Source organism: Danio rerio, chromosome 3 (assembly GCF_049306965.1).
Source record: "Danio rerio strain Tuebingen ecotype United States chromosome 3, GRCz12tu, whole genome shotgun sequence".
NCBI classification, from domain to species: Eukaryota; Metazoa; Chordata; class Actinopteri; order Cypriniformes; family Danionidae; genus Danio; species Danio rerio.
The window spans coordinates 12,402,616-12,413,810 of record NC_133178.1 but is presented as its reverse complement, the minus strand read 5'-3'; the positions used below and the strand labels follow the sequence as shown (position 1 = coordinate 12,413,810).

Sequence of the window (11,195 nt, the reverse complement as noted above, 5' to 3'; positions counted from 1 at the left end):
CGGAGTAATTCCAACAGGCCTACGCACCGTAGTTTAACGTTACACACTGATGCAACTAACTACTCTATAAACACAAGTATAACTGAATTTCCAAAAGAAGTCATTAAGAAACCCCAGAGATCAGAGATCCTCCAAAATAAAATCCTTTATTACAAACACCACACGTTCCTTAAACATTCGGGAAAAAATAAAATAAAAAATAAAGGTCCCCCGCCCAAAACAGCCGAATGCTACAACGACCTGACATCACGACGTACACAATCACAGAACCATTTAAAACATAACGCCACATGTGCATTCATAATTTAAAAGGAAAGCCTACAGTCACAGGAAACAACATGACGCGCTAATGGTCAAACACAAGAAAGAAAATAAGATCAAATAAAACTGAATGATTTACATACGGAGACTGGTGCGTCTTATATTTATACAGGTTTAAATGGTTAAAAATCACTCAAGGACAGAGTGTCCCGTCACTGCATATTAACATCAGGTCCTCACATGCGTCGCTTTGGGATGTAGTTCTCGTGTCCCTCTAGAGGGCAGTAGTTCAGGGGGGCGTTCACAGATATGAAATAACTCAAATTAAGAATACAACAAGCTTCAAAATAATACGCAGATACACTATTTGTGCACAAAGTTTAGAGACTGCTATTTTCCTTTAGTTTAGATGTTGGCGACAGAAACCAAAACTCAAGAACAACAGAATCAAAGAGGAAGATGCTCCTTGTTTGGAAATGATGCTTCAGGACTGCGCGTGGGAAGGCAGGTTTATCGGTACTGGTAGTTCATATTGGGATCGCCCCGGCCGTACCCGGCTTGGCCGCTGTTGTACGGGGCAGAGTTACCGCCGAAATTCTGGTTGGCTCCACCCTGGGAGTTGTAGTTGGACTGGTTGCTGTAACCTGCAAGACAAACCAATCAGAATGTTATATTAAAATAAAATCATTTAAAAGGTGAAGTGCTTAGAAATGTGCATTGGTTTTAAACATGTGGGACATTTAGGGCCCTATCATACACACTGCACAATAAGGTGCAAGACATGTTTGGCGTGATTTGTTGCCATTTCCAAACCAGCCCAACACTAATTTCATATTTTGTGCCACAAAATAAAATAGCAAATGCATTTGCGTCACTCTGTGGACTCATGGGTGTGTCGGTCTATAAAGGAGGTGTGTTAAGGCGCATAGTTGGTGCGTTGCTATTTTGACGAATTGAAATGGATTGTGTTATTGACCAACTAAAAGCAGGTCGGAAGTCCAGCGCAGTGCACGTTAGTTACACGTCTATGTGGGTTCAAATGGATACACATTGCTTAATACACACAAGATTTACAGCAATACACAAATATATTTGCATATGAAAACAATTAAAGGATTAAAATATTACAAAAATATTTATATTTTCTACTTAAATATAAAAACCACTGCCTTCATGCCAAGGGGCTATTTTCAGTTTATTCATGACAATTTGCATTTATATAATGTTATTATTGTTAATATTATCATTATTAGCAGCATTATTTGTAATTGTTTTAATAAAAACTAGTTTAGATTTGTCCACCTGTCAGGTTTGAGGCGTCTGCGTCACCATGTGGGGCATAAGAATAGGATGCGTGTTTGAACATAACTCAGTATTTAGATCACATTTCATTATTATTGTTCATTTATTTAGTTGCTGGAAATAAGAGCTGAAATTAGAAATAGTTTAGAAACAAATGTTTGCGTTTAAACTAAATTAAATATGTAGGCTTATGGAGGTCTTCAGTGGAGTGAGTTTCCACTGTTTCCTTATCCACAAAATTAAAGGAGTAAAACGTAAAGAGAAAGAGGCAGAATGGAGAATTGTTCTTTATCCTCGCTGCAGATGGTCTGTTTAACTGTTTTCTGATTAGTGATGCGTTCAGTTTTTCCACTTACAAAGTCCGCCATGTAAATAGCGAATGTGCCATGGCGTGACAGAACTGGTTCTTAAAGGGTATGCGAGATGAGCCTCTGATTGGTTTATTCTCAAAACACACCCATTACTCATTAAGAGAATCCGCTCTTTAAGTGTGACGTCACACGAAGCGGCTTATGGGTCCAAGCACTCTATTCAACTGAATGGGAAGACCCATGAAATGATAATTATGAAAGTTTACAAAGCGGTTTAATACTTTCAAAAATCACGATCACAATGTGTCCATACCTAATATGCAATGGCTAGAAAGTGATTCATGTTTCTATAAATTGTAAAAATGTTGGTATTTGTTATGCAGCAAGCCCAGAGATTGTTGTGTGGCTTGGACCCAGAAACGCAGGGCGCAGAGCATATTTTTCCATCCTTAAAACAGCCAAAGAGGATTCGGACATGCTTTTAATGCTTTTGCACCATGCGCGTTAAGCAGGTCGCACACCAGAAGGTCGCACACCATGCATTTTAGAATTCTAAACATAGGTTTCTATCAGGATACACACACTGGCGCCGCAAGTCAGCGGCTGTCGGCAGCGCCCGGCCACGGCTCAGGACGCAGTTCATTTTTCAGCCGCGCCACAGAGCGCCATCTGATTAGTTTCATGTTAAATATCATTCGAATGTGCGCATCTGGTGTGCGATACTTTAAACTGTCATGTGCGCGGCGCCGAGCAGCGCTTCTGGTGCGTGACCTGCTTTAGATTTTGCACCAAGATAGTTAAAATAGAGCCCATAGTAGCCCCTCCCCTTTATACAAAAAAAAAGTCAATAGCATTGGGTTTGATCACAGCTCTGCCAATGAAGCCTCCTTTCCACTGCACACAACAAACATCAGACCGGATGTCATTCATTTCCAATGGAGAGTAGTCCGGGAGCTGCGTGGAGAGCAGATCATCTTCGTATGCAGACAATTCGTTTCCGAATTGAGCTGCGGAATCGTTGAAATATTTGAACTCCTGTGACTAGACCAAGTAGGTCCACGTGCACGAGATGAGAAATAGTAGTTTTTTTGTTTATTTTTTGAATCAGAAAGTCAATATATATATATATATATATATATATATATATATATAAAAGACATTTCTATTCATAGATGCAAGTAAAGAAAAAAAAGAAAAAAAAAGAAAAAGTATTTTATGTTGTCTCCACTTTCCCTCCAAAATTTAGCGGTCTATGTTTTTCTAGTACTCATTCATTCAACCATGGTGAACGCAAAAAGAATAATGGTTTTTGCACTACTTTATGCATGTCAGAGCTGAAAACTATGCGTCACTGCCACAAGAGGGCGTATTCCAACAGTCGTGTCCAAATGTCGTGTTCAGTGGAAAGGCGGTCTGAGTGGTTGAACTTAAGCGCATCAAATGAAAAGCTTTCTGAAGTGGGCGGAGCATGTCAGATACTAGTGGGCATTTGATTGGTCAAAAATTTGATGAGAAACTGAAGAATGAGGTGACAGCAAAAAAATAAACGCTAATCTCTGTAGGTGAAAGCGTGATTATATGGTGTCATGGCTTTGCAATTAAAAAAATGTCACTATAATGGAAGTCAATGGGGCAAAAACAGCCACAAACATCATGAAAAGGCAGTAAATTTGCCCAGAGTGTGAACATTTTCAAAGCATTTTCCCAAAATGTGTCACAAAAAATCATTCCATTTGCTGAAACACTGAGAAAGTTGTGGCCAAATTTAGCCTCAAAAATCACCCTAGAGAGAATGAAAACATCCACAACAAGGGTTAATAAATCATAAGAGAAAGATTGTTCACCTTCATAGTTGTACTCCTGTCCTCCGGTCACCTGTGAGGGATAAGCAGTGCTGTAATTGAAGTTTCCTCCACCACCAGCAGCTGCTCCACCACCACCTTGAGCCTGACCGAAGTTCTTCTTCTGCCCGTAGCCTTGATTGTACTGACCGTAGGAGCCACCCTGGCCCACTCCGGGGGCCTGAGGCTTGGTGTTTTGGTGCATGGGTGGCTTTTTGCCTACAGGTTTAGGGGTTGGGGCAGGGGAAGTGTAGCTGTTGTCGCTCTGATAGTATGAGCCGAATCCGCCAGTCGCAGCCGCTCCACCTGAAGACTGGTTTGTGCCTTGATTTGAGGCCACAGATCCGCCATTAGAGCCACCATTATTATAGAAATCTGAAGAGGAATAGTACATGTTTAATATTGCGGCAATTTAATATGCGTGTACAGAATAAAGGCTTAGAATGACTTTAAAACGTAATATACCTTATATATATATATATATATATATATATATATATATATATATATATATATATATATATATATATCTTCAATGGTCATATTTATGCTAACAATAAGTAATTGTGTCTAAACTAAATTTTGAAAACTACACTGAAGCAGTTTGCAATCAATTAATCTTCATTTCTATAGCGCTTTTACAATGTAGATTGTGACACAGCAGCTTGACAGAGAAGTTTAGTAAATTGAAACTGTCTGTTCAGTTTTCAGTCTTGAAGATAAGTTCAGTGTGGTTTAATCTTCAATGCTGAGTCCAAACACTAAGGAGCAAATCCATCAATGCACAGCTCCAAAACCCGTCAATTTACTAGAGCTTCATTTATGTTGAGCGGCTTTGACACAATCTACATTGTAAAAGCGCTACAGATATCAAGATAAATTTATTAAATCCAAATCCTGAAAGAGTCATTCTAGTAAAAACCTAAGGTGTTGGTTCGTTAAATTTAATTGTGATACTGTAATTGCAAGACACCTGTAAACAACAAAAGAACCGTAAAGTCAAATACTTTACCTTTATTTATAAATAATTAGCATTTACAAATTGATTCATTAACCAATTCCAACCTTAAAGGGACAGTTCACCCAAAAATTTAAATGATCATCTATTGTTCCTTCACTTGTTCGAGTTATCCAAAAGATGATATTCTGAAGAATGCTGAAGAAAATAAATAGCTCAGCCACTGACTTCAATTTTTTGGTTGTTCCTACTAGGTTTGGGTGATAATGCTAAAAAGGAAAACATAAATAAAATTAAATTAAAAAATTCACAATATCATCATTTTGTATAGATTATTATTGAATATTTTTTAACAATACATTTCGGAATATCAGGATTGTTTAACCACTTTCATTCACCAACATTACTGAGGCAAATAGTTTTAATAGCCAAAAACAAAAATATTTAAACCAAGTATCTGATCTCTTTACAATAAAACATAAGTGTTAAAGATACTCTTAAACTTGATCAATAAACCGTTAAAGTGTGTGCACTGTTAAAGCATAAATACTCGACAATCAGAGCAAACTTTAAGGTGTGAACAAAAATTATAATAATTAAATCTTAGCTTTCAAGTAAAGGAACTAACCACAATTAATAAAATACATACTGAAACATTACAAATTGTTTAGTTGGATGACTTCATTACCCCCTATGCTAAAAAAAAAAACCTTTCAGATGGGGAGCTAGTGGCTGGGATGCACAAGAAAAGAAACCAAAAAGCCACTCTGGCGGCATTTTTACATCCTTTAATTTACAACCACCTCACTGCTGCTATACAGCACTCATTTTCGCATGCGTTGTTATTCTGACCTGAAGTGACAAGCTCGCGCTCCCCTGCCGTCTTTCTGTATATATGTGACCGAAAATCAACAGTTTTCTCAGAGGATGACAAAAGCCCCTATCACACATACAGACCTTTCCGGAAAATTGCCGGCAATTTTCCGGAAAGGTTGTATGTGTGAACAGGTCCTTTTTGAAAATACCGGTAAATTCGTTCTGGCTATTTTCCGGAAAGAGAAGTTGTAACATTACCGGCAATTTGCCGGAATGCTGCGCTGTGTGAATGCAGAAGGAAGATTCCCGTAATAAGCGCGTGCACGTCTAGAACGTGCTGACGTGAGACGTCTGCTTTAGCCAATCACAACAGTCAGACGCATTTACGTCCGCGCGGTTTGTGAGGATAAAAGCCTTTGTATATTTTTCCAGACACATTTAGCTGCTAGAAGTTAGTCAGATCACGTTTATATGTTCTTCTTAATGCCAACTGTGTAAATAATCATCGATGAGATGCTTATGATAAGCCGTTGTTTGTTTACCTTCAAGCTTTGCATGTGCCTATGAGCGCCTGCACACGCACATATTATGAACATCTCGACATGCGAAAGTGATCCTGCGAAAGTTGTTCACAATATTGATCATCCACAGAGTTTGTAATTTAGTCAAATGTTTACAAATACAAGCGCAGCCGTTTAAAGCTCATTTGTGGTGAATGATGTCAGAATTTACCGGTATTTTGGAATGGATGTGTGAATGGTCTTTTCCGGAAAATTTCCGTAACGTCCTCACCTGTGTGAACAGCGCTTTTTTGAATATACCGGTAAAGTCGTTGCGGAAATTTTCCAGAAATATATCGGTATCACTGTGTGAAAGGGGCTATAGACAAACCATTGCTGCAGCTCTAATACAAGTTTATGGAGAAAAGTAAGCACTGCAGTGTTTGAGTGTGCCGTGTTTGTCTGAGGTAATTAGTCTTCCAGAATTACTGTAATGTGTATATTCCATACAAAGTGTGAAGCATGATTTTAGCTCAGATTTTGACTCGCAAACACGTTTTGAGAAAAATCGCAGACAAATAATAATTCCTTACATTTATATAGCGCTTTTGTGGTCACTCAAAGTGCTTTACACATAGGGGTGAATCTCCTCATCCACCCCCAGTGTGCAGCATCCACCTGGATGACGCGACGGCAGCCATTTTGCGCCAGACCGCAAACCAGCTGATTGGTGGAGAGGAGACAATGAGCATGAGCAAATGCCTGAAATCATGGGCAAATCGGTGCTCGTTCACATCAGTAACAATCACACAGTGTGAACTATCAAGGACATGATCTGAGAGGATCGCAGATGAGTCGCTCACACCAGTGAGATATTTGGCATGTTAAATATCTGGAGCTATCAGCGATTCAAATCATGCCATGTGAAATGTGCTCTGACTGATAATAACATAGGCGATCACCAAAACCAATGAGAGAGCAGCATCCACTAGTGTGGGTATATGCAGGCCAGCGGGAGGTTGAGGGAGACGTTAAAAGCGCTCATTTTTAGTTTATTTGGACCCGAGAAATGGAGGAAAAACTAGTGTAAATTTGGCAGGAGCACCCGTGTCACCCGAGTAATAACAACTGGGTCGAAACGGAAAAAAAAAAAAAAAAAAAGTTGAGAAATTGCTAATTCTCTTCAAAAGCCAGGTGAGCAAAATAAGTAGATTTTCTACCAGACTAAAGGCTTCTTTCTCGTTATGTGGTTAACAAAAGATATAATATGTGTTCCTATGTCACTTCTCGTGTGTTTGGTTGTGAGAAAGTTTGGACAAACTGCGATTCTTCCTATTGTAAAGTCATGAAGAGGGAACCCCCTTGTCGCCGATCCAACTTGCAGTGTAAACAAAGCACCGACGGAACGCTACCCGTAATAGTCGTGCAGTATATAAAAATATCTGCGACTACTTTCAAAATCATGCAGTGTGAACTCTGCATTAGTTCTACTTGCATGAACTGCAGTGCGCTCGCGGGATTCAGAAAAGTTCAGATGTTTTCAACTGAGTGTGCCTGAAAAATGCACACACGGCAACATGTGCATCCCTACCATGTGTGCGTCATGCAAGGGACATACTCGCATTAGGTACTGTTGCCTTAAACTGTGCCAAAGTGCGATTGCCCTCTCCCCCTCAGCCTGCACTCATATTGCATTTTTACCTACTGAACCGGAGCACGCTTGGGTCAATGATATGACCACGGTTTCCGCTACAATACATGGAAGGGCGCCAAACCAAAATTGATCCCTCCACAACTACATTGGAGCTTTTCATTCTAACCATTCAGTCCCTTTTTTTTTTTAAATAGCGGGTAAGAAAAAAAAAAAAAAAACACACACACACACCAAAACTTATTAAAAGGTAAGTAAATTATAACAGCACAAACCTTTTAAGTGTTGCTGACTGACTGACAGGTGTGTGATGTGTGAAGCCAGCAAACACGACAAACAGCCTGTTCACTTTACCTTGAGGCATATTAATACCGCTCTGTAGGTCTAATAGAAACATTCATAAATAATCCTAGCAAATCTAATAAATGTTGGAGACATACTCGCTACATAAACGCACTAAATTGCACTTCAGCAGCGTTTATGTGAGCGCACAAGAAGATCTGTGCTTGAGCTGCGTATATTTGAGGGCGATACACATGCTTGTAGGCTATTACATAAATGCGATCTCGACTTGTAATACTGCGCTCACGACATGTTATTGAAATAACCCCACAGGTAGTTGGTAGATCTGTGTAAAAAAGCCCTGCCGCCACAACTCACTGACAAAACACTGATGTGACTGTTCAGCTAAACAGGAAGAGAAGTGTTCTTGCTCAGCACAGTGGACATTGCTTTAGGTAATAACTTTGTGTTTTTTTTTTTTTTTCATTTGGGATGCAGTGACGAGCAGTGAAATATGTTGCCGAACAGATCCACCACGTTTGACGCTCATAAATCATCATAAACGTCCTCATGCTGCACACATTAGGAGGTTTGCTGAAGATGCAGCTGACGCGAAGTGAGGATTTACCTCTAATAATCTACGACAGTTTGAGTTCTTTGAAATTATGAATGATTAAGAAATCCACAAACAGTCCCCTAAAAGTTGCATCTTGTCCAGGGCCGGCCAACTGAACTGCGCCCGATTTGGAGCACTCGCACTTCTTAACCGAACCGGGAAACTCGCCTGGCCACGGTTCGGATAGCATAGTGTGAGCATGCCGTGACTCATGCGCCTTCATTGGAAATGACAAACTTGCACCCTAAGCTTACTGGCATTGCTTCCAAGGGGCACACTTAGCAGCCACATTTTATTAAAAATTATATATATATATATATATATATATATATATATATATATATATATATATATATATATATTAGAGCTGTGATCTCACGGTTCAGTTCGGTTACGATTATCATGCCATCGATTCGGTTCAATACGATATTTCGGTGCATCACGGTGCATTGACGGTGCTTTTCATACACAGTTTTATATTTTCTTTACAGCAGCAGTTCTTGTATTAATTTATGAATATATATATATATATATATATATATATATATATATATATATATATATATATATATATATATATATATATATATATATATATATTAATTGTAATACAATTTTGTCGTTTAATACAAACAGTCAGATATACAAACTGTAACTTTAAACAAAACGAGCATTAAGCAAATAATATAAACAAATATAAACATCCAGCTCAATTTCTGATCCTTGTCAAGTTCTCTTACACCTCTTTGATTGGTCACACCCTCAACAAAAACGGTCGCTATTGGCTCTTCAGATAAGTGACACTGATAAGCGGCAGGGGCGATCTCACATCTGATGCATGATAGACACGGTGGAGAAAACTCTGCAGACACGCGCTCCTTTCTGTATCCAAACGTAATGCTGTAAAACAGCCGAGAGGAGAAGAAAAGCCACCCCAGCAGGTCAAATGGGCCACTGGGTGTGTGTTTGTGTGTGTGAGAAAGAGAGAGAGACAGAGCGAAAGCGAGAGAAATGGAGTAGGCTACTTTCATTCTCTCGATCTCAGTGAAATAGGGGCTATTGTTGTATGTCAGTGAAAGACTGATCCAGCAAACACACACAGTGAAATTGTGCACAGTTTATGAGTTTTAAGTAGTTAAAGCGTTGTAAATACTCGCGATCGCCTCCCTCGCGACAGAGCGTATATGAGGTAAATGACGTCAGTAATAACCGGTTATGATTATTACTGAACCGATACCGAATTGTCCGCATCTGCATCGCAATGCACTGAAGAAATTATTAATTTTGACACCCCTAATATATATATATATATATATATATATATATATATATATATATATATATATATATTCACTCACACACACACACACATAAATATTGACAAAAGTGTTGTCAATAAATACAGATTTTATTATCACCAAGCCCTATGGATGTTGGTGGCTGCTTTGTTTCAGCATTCTTCAGAATATTTTGATGTTTGTTCAATTGAAGAAATTCACTACCTTTAATAATAGCAAAAATGTCTCAAACACGCATAGCAAAGGCATACCTTATAGTTGATAATGCCAAACATATGCACTTGTTTTACAAGGAACAACAACTTTAAAAAGATCTCAGACTTGTGAAGTAACTCGAATTTATTGTAAAAAAAAAAAAAATCCACAATCATCAAAGTTAAAAATGAAAATGCAGCAAATATACCCCATTTATGCATTAGTTCACAGAATTGACAATATTCTGATGTTAAAAATCTGCGCCTCGTTCTTCACAAAGAAATGGCATTCACCACAATTAAAGAAAGAAAAATAAATAAAACAGTAAAAACATGGCAATGTATGGAAGTGACTTAATTAAAAAAAACACCCATCAGGGACTTTTATTTGTCCAGGAAAGACTACTTAATCATAGGCAATAGATGGCTTGTACAGTGATTTGAGCTGCAGGGAAGATACAGTATGAAATGATGAAAAATGCCAGTCTGCTACTCTTTCATCCACTCATCAGACTGCTCAAATGAGCCGATCACGGCACAAACATAGTCTCAACGTCTTCTTTTTCTTGATTGACTCCTGTTCACATCCGCAGTGTTTGCCGACCGCAGGGTTTTTGAGGTGAGATTGTGGGTGATGCGTCACTAGGTAACAAGTTCATTATGCAGGTAACCAGTGTTTTTTTTTTTGTTTGGTTTTCGTTTTGTTTTTCTTTGCCTCTATTTTTTTCGTGTCACGTTTGCGTGCGCATTGAAAACATTGGACGGTTTATGTCGCAAACTCGTGGTAGCCATAGGAGTCTGAGACAAAGTCACCTAAAGGGTGAGACAGAGCAGAGAAGCACAGAATTAGACGTCTTCTGTGTTAGACATGCCATGACAAAGGTCACCAGCATGAGCCAATGTCGAAATCAGTTATCATCAAGGGCAAAGACAGCTTTCTCTGGGAGAATTTTTATTTTTTTATTTTTTTTTAGATTTCTCTGCTCCGGTCACCCTCAAGAAGGTCTTTCCTCAGAAAGTGGCGTTGGCATGTTGGGAAAATTTCACGTTTTTCGCCGAGGAAAGTTTGCGTCCCATGGCACAACAAAGCAGAGAAATGTAAAATCAAAAGGAAAACACGATAGAGCACAGGCACATATACAACATCCGAAAATAACCTTAGCAC

At 38.8% G+C, this 11,195-nt stretch overlaps 1 protein-coding gene across 16 annotated transcripts in view; it reads right to left on the bottom strand.

Annotated features, from left to right (window-relative positions):
- Positions 1-127: 127 nt before the first annotated feature.
- Positions 128-11,195, bottom strand: part of ilf3b (interleukin enhancer binding factor 3b) — a 35,109-nt gene continuing 24,041 nt past the window's right edge. For 8 of the 16 annotated variants that reach the window (XM_005163739.5, XM_073936123.1, XM_073936125.1 and 5 more), the window contains 2 exon segments: positions 3,719-4,090; positions 128-905 (listed from right to left, as the gene is read on the bottom strand). In XM_005163739.5, coding sequence (XP_005163796.1) covers positions 772-905; positions 3,719-4,090 — 506 coding nt within the window. In that variant the 3' untranslated portion in view covers positions 128-771. 16 annotated transcript variants of the gene reach the window in all.